This window comes from Ursus americanus, chromosome 19, assembly GCF_024610735.1.
Source record: "Ursus americanus isolate L20-20 chromosome 19, mUrsAme1.1.p, whole genome shotgun sequence".
In the NCBI taxonomy this organism is placed as follows: Eukaryota; Metazoa; Chordata; class Mammalia; order Carnivora; family Ursidae; genus Ursus; species Ursus americanus.
Window position 1 is genome coordinate 4,094,795 of NC_142145.1, and position 15,206 is coordinate 4,110,000.

Here is a 15,206-nt window from a genome sequence, read left to right on the forward strand (position 1 = left end):
AATAAAATGAAAAGTGGAATAGTAAAAAAAAAAATCTGTCAAAGACTGTGTATAAGACTGAAAGTACAAAGGCAGCTGTACAGCTGAGGAAAACTCTGGCCAAAAGCAATCTTAGGGAACACGTACGCTATTCCAAGATCCATAACATGGACACAGTACATAAATGATCAAATTGCCAGAGTTTGACTTGAAATTTTGGTTTCCTTTAATTTGCTAAATGACATTTAAGGTTTAACATATGATTATCCTTAATATTTTTAATATTGCAGGTAGCATTTTGTCTTCTTTTTTTTTTTAATGACTTACCAGGTTTACTATTTAATATACATTTATTGTATTTCCCCCATAAATCCTAAATAAAAAACAGAAGCCAATTAGAAGAGGAGTTACGTGTAAAAGAAAGCCCGAGTATAACCATCTATTTTGTTGGGAGAGCCAGTGTCACCAGTGAAACAGAATATAGTTTGATATTAATAAATTCTATGGGGAAATAAGGATTTACATTTTTAGAAAGGGTACTTACTACAACGTTTTAAAGGTTTTCTATTTTGTAACACAGAAGTGACAATATAAAACAAAGGGAAATTAAAATATAGAAAAATGCTGGACTGTTTCCATTTTAATGTAGAAACAAATCTAAAGAATTTGCTGCACAGATAATATGGCAGGACAGTGTGCTATGAATCTAAATTTATGCTTTGAAATTATAATGAATAGTAATTAATGGTGAAAAAGTTATGAAGTAATGATGGAATATACTGATTTGTAATGGATTAGACTTTTGGATATTTTAGACAGCAAAAGCTTAGGAAAGGGGTCCATGTTTACATCTGAATAGAATGAGATGTCATTGCCTAAATTAATAATGCAAACTTGAAAAATAGCCCCAGGTTCAAAAGACCAATTATAAAATTCTTTTGTAAACAAATCTATATTCACATTTTTCATGAATAATTATAACTACAAGTATTTCTTCACTAATGTTCAATTTATAAAATGAAAAATATATTTTCAAGTGAAACTTAAGTAATACTTCAGTTTCTAATGACGGTAAACGTACCTGCAAATTAGTGTTAATAATAACAAACACAGGAATAATTTTTATGTATCTATATTAAGAACAAATAAAAATCTAAATGGGAAAAAAGTTACTTAAGTGTTTTTAGCAATAAAATATTATGGAAAAATATCAATAAGACAAATATAACCACATCATCTTCAGAAATATGTGATTATCTTATGGATATTTTTATTCTATGGAAATCATACATACTCAAATTTATCCTGTGAAAAAGATATTTTCCTTGTTGTAAGGTAGACATGGTAAGCATTTTCTTACTACACTATGCAACCAAGACAATCGTTGTGAACTTCTCTGCTCATTTTTTAATCTTTTGCTCATCAACAAGAAAACAAAGATATCTGTTGTAAATTTCGCATTTCGTTCATAATTCCTAACATCAATATTCATATATTTGCAAGGTTCTGTATTCCTAAGCAAGATCAACTTGCCTTTGTTCACTAGTGAAGCAGACCTAACCACATGTACAGACTGATAAAACTGTCATATAAACAGAAAGCGTTCAAACTATTAACCGTCAATAATAATCAAATTTCCAAAAAGTTTTAAGTAAAGATAAAACCAACCTTCTATCAAGAATTTCAAACATTTCAAAAGGAAATTCAATAGACATCTTTGGACGGAAGTGTCCTGAGTACTATTTCATAGGACAGTGACAATATTCTCAGAAAACACAATCTCCTTTTACCCACAGTGGCTGTTCGGAGGTGCCACGGGGATGGAACCCAGCTACCTCAGGCACCCTTCTAAATGGAAGTGATGCTACATCAGGGATATAGCATGCGTACAAGACAGGGAATAATACAACCTCAGCAAAAGCGTAATACGATTTCACACCAAGAAAACCCGAAATACTTTGAAATGTTTATGCATACAAAGACTAAGAGTCTACCAAAACACAGTACTTATCAGTGAGACAATATTCAAATTCCAACCTTTGCAGTAATACTATTAAAAGCCATATCGTATTTCTAGGAATTTCTTTTACAAAAAAAAACACGGATATGCAAAAGATTAAGGAATAAGCATTTTCAAATGAAAATGCCTAAAAATGGCCAAAAACGTCTAAAAACTTCAGAAAATGACTACTGTTTATTAATCTAACTCAAAGCCATGCAAGTATCAGAATCACATTGTAGACAAGTGGTCTTCAAATGAGGCATTCAAAATTCTAATTGTGATTATGTAATAATTGATTCTGGATTTAATGTATTTCTAACAACTTCAAAACTGGGGGAAAAAATCCATCAGGGCATGTATTATAAATAAATTTCAACACACTGAAGACCTTCAGGGCATCGAAACTCTTGCACCACCTCACTGAACACAATCCTGAGATCACAAGGTGAAGTAACACCTGTGACCATCCAAGGGACAATCTGAGACGAGAGGACACCCAGGGCTCCAGTGTCTCGGCCAGCCCGTGCTCCTCCTCTAACGTAAGCGATGGTCCCATAAGGCTGCTACTCTAACCACCCATACTTCATGAGAGGTTTAGGATGTCAGTGCACGCTAGGTCAGCTCCTCCAGAGCCCGAGCTCTCAACTACACCCTCCTGCTTACCCCAGAATGAGGACATGGACCAGACGCCAAAGCTAACCCATAGCTACTCTGATCAGTAACTCCCCCGCTAGAAAATTTTTTGCTTGTCAGAACAGTATCATGTAATTATTTCCTAATATTATAAGTAAATATTACAGGTGTTAACGAAGAAATCCACTTATAAGCAGTAAAAACCACTTTTATCTACTTTATATAAGGGGTCTGGACATGATCCTGTTTGAAATAATAGTTCTGCTACTTAAGATAACAGTTTGGAAACCATAGTTATACGAGATTAATGAAACAGAAAGGTAGTTACAATTTGTTAAGTACGAAAAAATTTATAGGTAACAAAAAATCCCTCAGACCCATAACTCAAATCTAACGCATACAATATAGACTGAAAGGATATAATCCTGAGCTAAAAATGACACTTAAGGGCAATTTTTACATTTTTCTAATTGCCTTTCTGCATTTAACAGAGAAGGCAACTATACAGTATGACCTCTTCAATAAGAAAAAGAACATTCAAACTGTTTATTTTTTAAAGAACTCATATCAACACCTTAAAATGTGTATGTTACCTCTAATTGAATCACCATTTTACCAAATTTCCAAGAAACACCAATCTAGTCCTAAGCAAAGATAGAACTCATAAATGTTGAATGAATGAATAATTAATGAATGAAATATATCTGTAATATCTCTGTACTATTAAATGACCTTTAACATAAAACTTAATGCAATAATGAGGATAATAATAAAGATTATGGCAATACATTTACTGAATGCACAGGCTACATCCACAGGAATACAAAAATGTCTTTTTTAACGAAGACTTCAGGCTTAAGATACATATATATTCTAACGTTTAACAAAAGTGGGGGCTGTGTTGAAAGCACCACCCTCAAATTTTCTGTGTCGTCATGTGTAACGGGGTCCATGAGATCTCAGGATGGAGAAGGCCCTCACCCGGTGATTCAGGCTGCACAATGTGGCTGATGAGGCTCCTAAGACAGACGTCATTTGGCTGCCTGCAAACTTTGTGGTGTCCAAGAGACCCGCCAATGTGCTCTGAACTCACTCTCACGGGCTCCAGCTAGAGCCTGATCTGGCTGCAATGTCCATTTCCCATTTTCTTCTCCACCCCGCACTCTCCGCACACCCATCATACAGTACAGCAGGACTACTTACCATCGCCTGACTGCATCTCCGATCGTGGCACCTACGCTTGGCTGTGGCTGCAAGGTTACCTGCAGTATGGGAGACATCACTCGGCCACCGAGGCCCTCAGGGAGCGGGCCAAGCACATGTGATCTCCACCACACTGTCAGCCCGAGCATGCTACAGCACACCATTATCTCCTGCACCCATGGGTCGTTGAAATTTACCTATCTTCTAAGTCCTGGCTGAAATGTCTCCTCTGGGAGGACGTCCGTGTGGCTAGACTTGTTCCTTCCTATGGACGCTCCTGGCCTTTTTATTTCCTCACTGAAATCTGCATTATAATTATTTAGAAGTAGTACAAGGCACCTATTATGCTACAATATCCTTCAAGGCAAGAAACACTTCTTGTATTGTCTTCATTGCCTGAAAATGCTTCACTCAGTATAGATGAGATGCCCCATGCATGGAATAACTGATGAAATGAAATGGTCCCTTACTTTGGCAAAGAAATAAAATCACATGAAATTCAGATGTACAAAGAAAACAAAACTTAAATGATAAGACTATAAAAAATGAAAAATAACTTTACAATTTTAAAAATAGTCACTAAAATTTGATGGCAAAATATATTCTCAACCTAATACGTGACTCCTGCTTTACACTGTGCTAATCTGCGTTGATCAGAAAAACGATTCTTTCCTGTGAATCCGCCATGGTGACCACCTGACTCTACCTGCTTGGTAATGAACCCTTACCTGTAGTCACACCAGGGGCATCTGTAGGGCTTCTCTCCCGTGTGCACCCGCTTGTGCCGAGTCAGATGAGACTGGGTTGTGGAGGCAAAGTTACATTCATCACATTTGAAAGGTTTTTCTCCTGCAAAATATAAAGCAATGCTGTACATGAATAATTATAAAAACTGGAAATGAAGGGCTAAACCTGTTACTGACAATTAAAAATAAACTTATTTCCATAAAAACTTAAGAATATAGTTCAATGGACTATACACATTTAGGACACTTGAATATTCATTCCCAGAGTGAAAAAATTAGAAGACACTACTGGTTTTTATTTCTATATTTGAATGGAAGCAAGGTATATATTATGGAGCTCAAATGTAACTTACACAAACAGATATCTAAATTACAGCCTGGTCTAGCACTGAATTTGGAGTCATTTAACAAACTGTGTTACACTAGAGCCATTATAAAAATCTGAGGATAAAACCATGAAAAAGCATATAACAGAAATATTCTTTGAATATATAGTATAAAATCTTAAATTTAAATATGAAGAAAAAATAAAGCTATAATTTGATACCAATTAAAAAACTGTTAGAGGTAAGGAAAAATTACGATTCACTCAAGTTGATTAAGAGGTCACCACAGAAAAAAGGCCTCAAAGAAACATGTGCGATACTATTTCTGAGCATTCCGCTGTGTAGGTCTGACTGCTCTGTCCGCATACGTGTTTTACCCATCAGCTGGTTCAAAGCTTGCACACCACTCATGGCTAGGCCTTTAACTGATCTCTCTCTCTGCGTGAACCACTCCTCCTCCACACACACACTCAAAGAAATCATCAAATCTTAGTTTTTAATTGTACTTGCCACACCGGCTGGTAAGCACTTGAAATATGGCTATTTAATTTCACTCAATATAAATTTTAAATTTAAAAAACTGATATGGGATTTACCTGTAGAAAAAATGTTTATATCTGTATAAAACAGGCTGGCAATACAAATCTACTTTTTGAAGTGTAAATTTTATCAAATCTAAATATAAATCACAGATTTGATATAAAAATTCAGCCTCTGAATAGAGATGTGCTAGAATTGTAAAATGCACTCCAAGTTTCAAAATCCTAGAACCAAAAAATAAAATATCACTAATAATCTTATATTGATTTCATGTTGAAATGATAATAATTTGATATATTTGGTTAACTTTTTTTTTGAGTTTCAAGCTTTATTTAAATTCCAGTTAGTTAACACACAGTGTTAATACTAGTTTTAGGAGTAGAATTTAGTGATTCATAACTTACATACAACACCCAGTGCTCATCATAACAAGTGCCTCCTTAATTACCATCACCTACTTCCCCCAACCCCAACGCCAACGCCCCCCAACTCTCCTCCAGGAACCTTCAGTTTGTTCTCTATAGTTAAGAATCTGTTTTATAAGCTTTGCCTTCCTCTTTTTCCCCCCCATGTTCATCTCTTTTGCTTCTTAAATTCCACCTGTAAGTGAAATCATATGGTACTTTTCTTTCTCTGACTTATTTTACTTAGCATAATACACTCTAGCTCTATCCACACTGTTGCAAATGGCAAGATTTCAACCATTTTGATAGCTGAATAATATCCCTATATATATATATATATACTAATGAATACACACAAACACACACACCCCACATCTTCTTTATCTATGCATCAGTTGATGGCCATTTGCAATTTTTCCATAATTTGGCTATTGTTATTAATGCTGCTATAAACATTGGGGTGCATGCGTCCCTTTGAATCAGAATTTTTGTACCCTTTGGGTAAATACCTAGAAGTGCAATTGCTAGATCATAGGGGAGTTCTATTTTTTTTTTTTAAGGTTTTATTTATTTATTTATTTGACAGAGAGGGAAACAGCCAGCGAGAGAGGGAACACAAGCAGGGGTAATGGGAGAGGAAGAAGCAGGCTCCCAGCAGAGCAGGGAGCCTGATGTGGGGCTCGATAACAGGACCCTGGGATCACACCCCCAGCCAAAGGCAGACGCTTAATGACTGAGCCACCCAGGTACCTGGGGAGTTCTATTTTTAATTTTTGAGAAGCCTCCATAATGTTTTCCAGAGTGGCTATACCAGTTTGCATTTCCATCAACAGGGTAAGGTGGCTCCTCTTTCTCCGCATCTTAGCCAACATCTGTTGCTTCCTGTGTTGTTAATTTTAGCCATTCTGATAGGTGTGAGGTGGTCTCTCATTATAGTTTTGATTTGTATTTCCCTAATGATGAATGATGTTGAGCATCTTTTCATATGTCTGTTAGCCATCTGGATGTCTTCTCTGGAAAAATGTCTATTCATGTCTTCTGAATTTGTATGGAACCACAAAAGACCCCGAATGGCCAAAGCAATCTTGAAAAAGAAAAGCAAAGCTGGAGGCATCACAATTCTGGACTTCAAGTTATATTACAAAGCTGTAGTGATCAAGACACTGTGGTACTGGCACAAAAACAGACATATGGATCAACGGAACAGAATACAAAATCTAGACGTGAACCCACAACTATATGGTTGACTTAACCTTTGACAGAGCAGGAAAGAATATCCAATGGGAAAAAAGACAGTCTCTTCGACAAATGGTGCTGGGGAAGCTGGACAGCTCCATGCAAAAGACTCAAACTGGACCACTTTCTTACACCATGCACAAAAAAAAAAAAAATTCAAAACGGATGAAAGAACTAAATGTGTGAGGGGAAACCATCAAAATCCTACAGGAGAACACAGGCAGCAACCTCTTTGACACTGGCCATAGCAACTCCTTAACTAAATATGTCTCTGGAGGAAAGGGAAACAAAAGCAAAAATAAATTATCTGGGACTTCACCAAGATAAAATGCTTCTGCACAGTGAAGGAAAAAATCAACAAAACTAAAAGGCAACCTTTGGAATGGGGGAAGATATCTGCAAATGATATATCTGATAGAGGGTTAGTATCCAAGATACATGAAGAATTTGTAAAATCCAACACCCAAAAAATAAACAATCCAGCTAAAAAATGGGCAGAAAACATGAATAGACAGTTAACTATTTAAAAAGGCATTTCACCTGTTACTTTTTTGTTTTTTAATATAGTTGTCAGGAAACTTAAAATGACAGGTGTAGCTCGCATGACATTTTTGTTGGACAGCAATGAACTAGAGAAAAACATCACAACCACCTCCCCTCCCCAAAATGATTTATAATATACAATAATACTCTCCTCGGCAAACATTCGTTCCGCGAATTTTTACACATAGATTGATTTTATGTATTTTTCAATAATTCTACTTGTCACTTCTTAGTTCTGGTATTTTTTGAATAGTTTTATGAGTATACTGAGTTACGCAGAAAACAAAGGGTGAACTACCTTGGTGTAAAATGACTCTACGTCAATTCACTGAGCAACAAAACTACACCTGTCCTGAAAACCAGAATGTGTAGAATCTTGTCCACTTTTCTTTCCAAGCCTATTAAATGGCAGTTAGCTGAACGCATACACCTCTCATCTGATGGTGTTCTACCTGCTAGCCCAGGTGGCGGTCAGAAGAAGCCAGATGGACTTCAATCTCAATCCAGCCATATTTCAGTCCCTGCCTGTCAACCCCCGGACAAGATCAGAAGGGTAAAATCACCGAACAAGCAGGACAGCAGGAAAGTTATGAGGATTAGAGAAGACAAAGCATTTGTAAGGTACTTCTCAGGGGGTCCAATGCCTCGCTGCTTTTGTCACCCTGTACCCGGAGTGGCTGAACCCTGGTATGTGCACACTGCCCTCTCACAGAGACGAAAGAAGGGGCACACACCCCAGTACTTCTCATCAAGCTCTCCAAACCACGAAAAAGGCAAACCTTTTTATATAGAAAACCATTATGTGGTTTCACATAGTGAATTTAATATAGAGATATCATTTAATAGATCCAAGGAAATATTTGATTTATTTTTGTAAAAGGAAGAACATATACAAAGCAGAGTAAAATCCTGGGAGCTGAGAGGCATTTTTGTACCTTTCAGCCATTTGTTCTCAAGATACATCCCATCTATAACACTCCAATCGAGTGGTCACTCAGGGTCAGCTTGAATAACTCTTTGTTCTCGGTCTCTAACCTGCTGGTCAAGTCACTTACACTGGTATATAGATAACTCAACTATGCTGAACTGACTTATACAAAAACTCACTTTCATGATGATAGCGGGTTTTGCTTTTGTTTGAGAGACAGCAGATCTTCACCTTGCCTAAGGCTGGAGAAAATGGCTCTATGTCTTCAAATCTGATACAAAAATATGCTATATCATAAAAACATGAACATCCACACGGAACTTCTACATTCTTTGTAAGAACTGAACTGCAGACTATTTTAACTACACACCAGTGTCACAGAGCAGTTCACATGGATAACAGAAACACAACGTGATGCACTCATCTGGATTAATCGTTTCACTAACTGGACATATCTAGACTGACCGTACCAGGCGGAATGAAACTACCACCAAAATCAAGACAATGAACACAGTCACTACCTGCAAAGGTTCCTTAAACCCTTCTCTCTCTGGCTCATCCCATCCTCAAACGAACTCTCATCTGCTTTCTGTCACAATATATGAGTTAGCATTTTCTAGAGATTTATATACATGGAAACATACAGTAAGTATGTACTCTCTTTTGTCTGACCTCATCTCAACATTATTTTGGGATTCATTCATGTTGCTCCAGGTATCAACATTTGTTTTTTATTTTAAGCTGAAGAGTAGAATAGCATTCCATGATATGAATATGCCACAGTTTATTCATCCATTCACCCACCGAAGGACATTTGAATTGTTTGCATTTCGGGATCTTACAAACAAAGCTGCTATAAATCTTCATGTGCAAGTCTATGCATGGACATGTGTCTCTTTTTCTCTTGCTTTAACATCTAGGAGTGGGTGGGCTGGGTCATTTGGTAGGTACATATTAATTTTGTAAGAAACTGCCAAACTGTTTTCCAAAGTGATCTGACCATTTTACATTCCTACCAGCGGTGTAAGAAAGTTTCCACTGCTCCAATTCATCACCAATACTTGGTATGGTCAGTGCTTTCCATTTGTATTTTTCTAATGATGTTGAGAATAATTTCATGTGCTTATTTGCCATACATTTATATTCTTTGGTGACGTGTCTGTTCAAATCATTCAACCCCTTTTTAATTGGTTGTTTGTTCTCTTATACTTATGTTTTGAAGACGACTTTATATATTACAAATACAAATCCTCAATAAGATTTGTGATTTACATGTATTTTTCCCCAGTCTTTGGTTTGTCTTTGCATTCATTCTCTTCAGTGTCTTTCATGGAGGAGTAGTTAATTAATGTATAAAGTTTTTAATTTGTCAGTTTATAATTTTTTGAGTTATTTTTTTTTCTAATTACAAATCAGACTTTTGATGTGGTATCTAAGAAATCTTTGATAATCTACAGTCACAAAGATTTTTCTCCTAAATTTTCTTATAGAATTTATATAGTTTTAAGTTTTACATTTAGATTAGAACAGCTTGGAGTTAATGTTATACATGGTATGATATAGAGATCAAAGTTCATTTTTACTGCATACAAATATCCAATTGCTCAAGCATTATGCATTAAAAAGACCACACTGCCTTTGTTCCTTTGTCAAAAATCCACTGACTGTATAGTTGTAGGTCTGTTCTGTAATCCCTGTTCCATTCCACTGATAGATTCGTCTTCCTTGATGCCAATACCAGAGTGACTTGATTACTGTAGCCTTATAGGAAGTCATGAAGTCAGGTTTGCTCATCGTCCTCAAAGTTGACTATTTCAGATCGTTGCATTTCCAATTTTAGTATAGGTGCTGCTGAAGCGAGCACTGGATTGTTGCACTTCCACATGAATTTTAAAATCAGCTTGTCAATTTTTTAACAATAAGAAGCTTGATGGGATCTGAGTCTTCTGAGTCCATGAACATGGTATATCATCCTATTTAGGTTCTTTAATTTCTCTTGGCAGTTTTTTGCAGTTTCCAATGTAGGGGTTTTGCACATCCTTTGTTAGATTTATCTCTAAATATTGTACCTTGGTTGCAAATAACTGACAAACATAGCCATAGATCTATTCTGTTCCATTGATGTATCTGTGTATCTTTATGCCAATACAAAAGTCATGACTGTTGTAGCTATATAATAAGAGGTCAAGTTAAGTAGTAGAAATCTTCCACTTTTAACATAATGAATCTAAGTGGTCAAACAATTTAAAGATTTTTCTTCATTAAGCAAATAGACAACTCTATCCTGATGTCTCCTTATTCAAACTAGTGTTTGAAAATGTGTGGTACCACAACTCACTGCTAACTTGTTTATTCAAATAGCCTTGGGGTAGGCATCTTTAATCTATCCACTTTTCATGGATTTGGCAGCAATCTGGAGAGGATAAAAGGGTGACATTATGGACTCATTGTCTGAGTTAGCAGTGTAAATGAAAGGTCATCTAAGCTCTTCAGAGTTAATTTTCTTGGTTTGGAGGTTTAACATAAGCACTTAAAAAAATAAGGTTAACCTAGCTTATTTCATCTAAATTTTTATGACATTTTTATGTGACACAATCAAAACTTAAAAAAACTTTTAAAGAATAATGTTATTTATAGTCTCTATAATTCTAATAATTTGAAGTTCATATTAAGCTAGCATTATATTGCAATGAGCTATAACTTATCATTTCATACCTGACAACACTGTAGATTAAATTGTGTAACACCAAGAAATTTTGAATTATATACAGGTTGACAGAGAAAAAAAATATAATGCTACTAAAATGTGCTACATAAAATCCTACCCTATAACCAGCAAGTAAAGGAAGGCTCAAGCATGTATAGGCTCCTGGAAGGGGAAGAACCCTGTGTCAATTTATACAAACTACAGTTTAATCAAACCTATACATAATAGTTAATTTGTAACTCATTAATTTTGTTACATGCCCGATGCTACTGTTCAAATATGTTAATTGGTATTTTTTTTTCCATCCACAAATGATAATTTCTTCAGGTAATTTTAGGAAATTTCTTCAAGTAATCTCCTCAGGGAGCTATACTTCAGAAACACAGAAGTAGTTTTTTTTGTTTGTTAGTCTCAATATATAGCCAAAGAAATAAACTCACTTTCTAGGTTGTAAAATTTGAAAAAAAAAATCTACAAATTTTAAATAAGAATTCCAGGTTGCTAATATTTGTTAATGCTTGAAACGAGATAGGCTGTATATGAAGAGGTGCATTCACTTGTTAAGGACCGATCAAAATGATTTAGTGCGCTGGCAACAGTCCTTCTGAACCCTTTGTCAATCTAAAGCCAGAGAGATGAGTAAATCTATGAGTAGGGCGTTAACTACTCTTGAACAGTGCTATCTACAAGTCAGTAGGGCTACCTGTATACACCCTACTCAAAAAGCAGAACAAAGGCGAATTTCCTTTCCTCCTGTTTCCCCTTATGTGACATAACAGTGCATATTAAATTGTGTTGCCCTTCAGACTCTCCTTTAAGAACAATAATCTTGGCCAAAGTAACCATTAAGGAATGTTCTGCATCTTCAGCAGCTCTGATAGAAAAGTAAAAGGAAGTCGGGGGCAGGGGGGACACCAGAATGGCTACGGACATAGAGCAGTGCCCTTTGTATGTCAACAATCTGTCAAAAGGGCTGCACACTTCTCATGGAAACTCACACTGTGCATTCCTTCGGGCGGGCTGCTGGCTATTAAGCTGGCCAAGACTCTTCAACTACACGTGAGGATTTGCTCCTGTGCCCTTGAATCAAGGGTCTCTGACAGGTGATAAAAGTAAATCTTGGAATGGAAGATGTTTTGTGTCAGCCCCCTAGACAGTCTGTATTGCAGTAGGGAATTATTTACGCCATTTGGAGCACTTTTGATACCTATCCCTTTCCAAGCTGATTGTAATTTGCGTGGGCACTCTGTGGTAAAAAGGTAAACCATGTCGAAGAGGAATACATCAGAGAAATATAGATTTCAAATGTACCATACAATTCTGGCCTTGGAGAAAACAAATTGTATGTTGCTTAAATATTACAAATCCAGCATAAAAGCCAAGGGCCTAGACTGAGTTGTACTGAGCTGTATGGGTGAAGCAAACAGTCTTCAGAACTGACTGTGGTATTAAAGAATCATGTTTGATTTGTGCCACAGAGGCAGATAAATGCCACAAAGACAGATGCCTCTGTCTGTGAGACATTGTCCTATATGGTATAAAGTTAATAGCAAAGTAATAAGGAGCCTCTGGACCTGACATAAAATATAAAGTTGTGCCTGCTCGACGCAGGCTTCGTGATCGATCACCTGTAAGCGCCTGTGATCGCAGTGCTGCCGTCCTCCCTGCAGGGGAAGCGCGAGCCCCACCATGCCACAGCAGGGAGGGACTGGGTCAGCAACACGGGCCACGAGGCTAACACTCGGGCACCAATACACAGAACACACTAAGAACAGAGCACCCCATGTGAGCACGCTTCCCCCCCCTCCCCGACACACACACACACTTCCAGCTTCTCCAAGATGGGTGCCGAGGATGGGCAGCCGCTGGGCCTCCCCTGCCATCCCTCATGACGACTCCCTGCGTCACTGGGTGAACGGCTGTGGCCCGGGCTGCTACTATAAATTGAAAGTGGACGTCCATGTTTAGAGAATTCGGTGTATGTTCCCAACACCATGTTAAACACTGAAAATGTCTCTTCGCTCGATAATAACTCTTCCCCCATATGGAGACCTGAAACCTACACATTCATGCTCCGAAAGAAGTGACTGGCATTAATCTTATAAATACCGTGATGGGCACGAGAGCTACCTATGGCTAACTGTTAAATATAACATATCAAGACTCGAAATGTCCCCCACACCACATATTTCATGTATCTTCATTTCATGCCAGTTTGAGTGTGACCGCCAGACACCCACTGTCATGGTCCCCAAGGAAAAGCCCAACATTCAGTGACAGATTGTGTTACCACATGATTTATCATCTAAACTAGGTCACTTCTGATAATAAAGCAGTTCTGTTAATAATTAGAAGGGACAATCCTATTAACAGCACTGTCCCAGGCACAAATAATTTACAATTATTACCATAATTCTAAGACCAAGTCGGTAATCGATTTTAATGAATATTTAAAACTTTTCATTCTTAACTTTTCCTAACCGAGGCACCTACTTGATTTTGTTGAACCATAAAGAATGCGGATCACGAACACAAATTCTCTTCCACATCGCTGTCTACTCAAGTTGCTCTGCGTTCTTAAGAGTAAGAAGAATAGAAACAGCGAGAACCTAAAACCGCACCTACTGGTCCCAGCTCACAGAGGGATTGCCCCTAGAGGGTCAGGTGGTTAGGTGGGCCAAGAAGTAGCTGGAAAAAGGGGGGGAGGGGCTGTGGATAAACTGATAGCCAGCTAAGGAGGCAGGAGTGAGTAAGAAAGTAGGTGGGAGACGCTGAGGGGAGAGGACGCATCTGAGAGCAAGCTGGGCCCCCAGCCTCACCCACCACGTCTGTGGCAAAGTCTCGCAGGCAGAGAGGGAGCCTGGTGTGACTGCACGCTGCAGGCAAGCTCTTTCCCTTCCTACGTACCATGAATTTACACAGGGCACCTGATCCCTGAAACATGCAGTAGGCCGACTTTTTAAACATACAAAAACAGGTGAATCCAAATCTTAGGTTATTCAAACAGAATTTTCAGTAGATCCTCAAGTACAGGGATTTTACAAACACTGTCAAGACACGCCATTGAGGGCCAAGAACGGATGCCGGAGCCGCCGGGTGGGGGCCGGGCTGCGGCCGTACTGACCTGTGTGCTGGCGGCGGTGCTTGGTGAGGGCGTGCCGCGTCCCGCCGGCAAAGCCGCAGAGGTCGCACAGAAACGACTTCTCGCCTGTTGCAACAATAAACAGATGAGGGACTGCGGAGGTCACAGATCATTAAAACATATCTATCAAGGCTTTCAGGGTTACTAATTCCTCCAATCAAATGTTTCCATGTAAATATGTCAAATGGGAATGAAATTACCACTGCGGTTTATTGACTGTGATAAAATCTGAAAAGCACCACTGAACATAATTACATACTTGTCAGACCCATAAAAATTAGCTTTATTATCAATGGAATGGTTTTGTACAACTTCATTTCTGGTAGATGTCTTCCAGATGGGGCTGCTTTATGCACTTGAACAGTTTTTATGCATATCCTGATTTTTTACAATTCCCATACATCTGGCCTTTCTGAGCTGAGTAAAGATTGCTTGGAATAGTTAATATACAGTATCTAGGATTCTGCTTAAATAAAGCATATTGAATTTTCCAACAACTGAAGGATATTGAATTGGTTTTACCTGATTCTATCAGGTTCTTCTTTAATAACTTCCTACTTAATAATATGAATTAGATGGTTTCCTGAACACACTGAAGATCCCAAGTAACAATAAAATCTACATTACTCAATACCAATAACAATTCAGTGCTGTTTATGTTTCTCAAACTTCCATGGCATAAAAAGGCAAGCCTAGGGATTGCTAAAGGAATTGTACAAAAACTTCAATTACTCATCTTTAATGATAGCTCTGGACTGAAAACCTCTGCAACAATTAGAGACGGATTTGGCAGAGTTAGCATTTGTTAAAAGTGTGT

At 37.6% G+C, this 15,206-nt stretch overlaps 1 protein-coding gene across 4 annotated transcripts in view; it reads right to left on the minus strand.

Moving 5' to 3' along the window:
• ZNF407 (zinc finger protein 407) overlaps positions 1 to 15,206 on the minus strand; it is a 530,536-nt gene that overhangs the window by 245,814 nt on the left and 269,516 nt on the right. For all 4 annotated transcript variants that reach the window (XR_015727572.1, XM_045790276.2, XM_087869725.1 and 1 more), the window contains 2 exons: positions 14,372 to 14,455; positions 4,546 to 4,666 (listed from right to left, as the gene is read on the minus strand). Coding sequence is in view for 3 of the 4 variants with exons in the window: in XM_045790276.2 (XP_045646232.2) it covers positions 4,546 to 4,666; positions 14,372 to 14,455 (205 nt within the window). In the remaining variant the exon portion in view is untranslated. The remainder of the gene's footprint in view (positions 1 to 4,545; positions 4,667 to 14,371; positions 14,456 to 15,206) is intronic.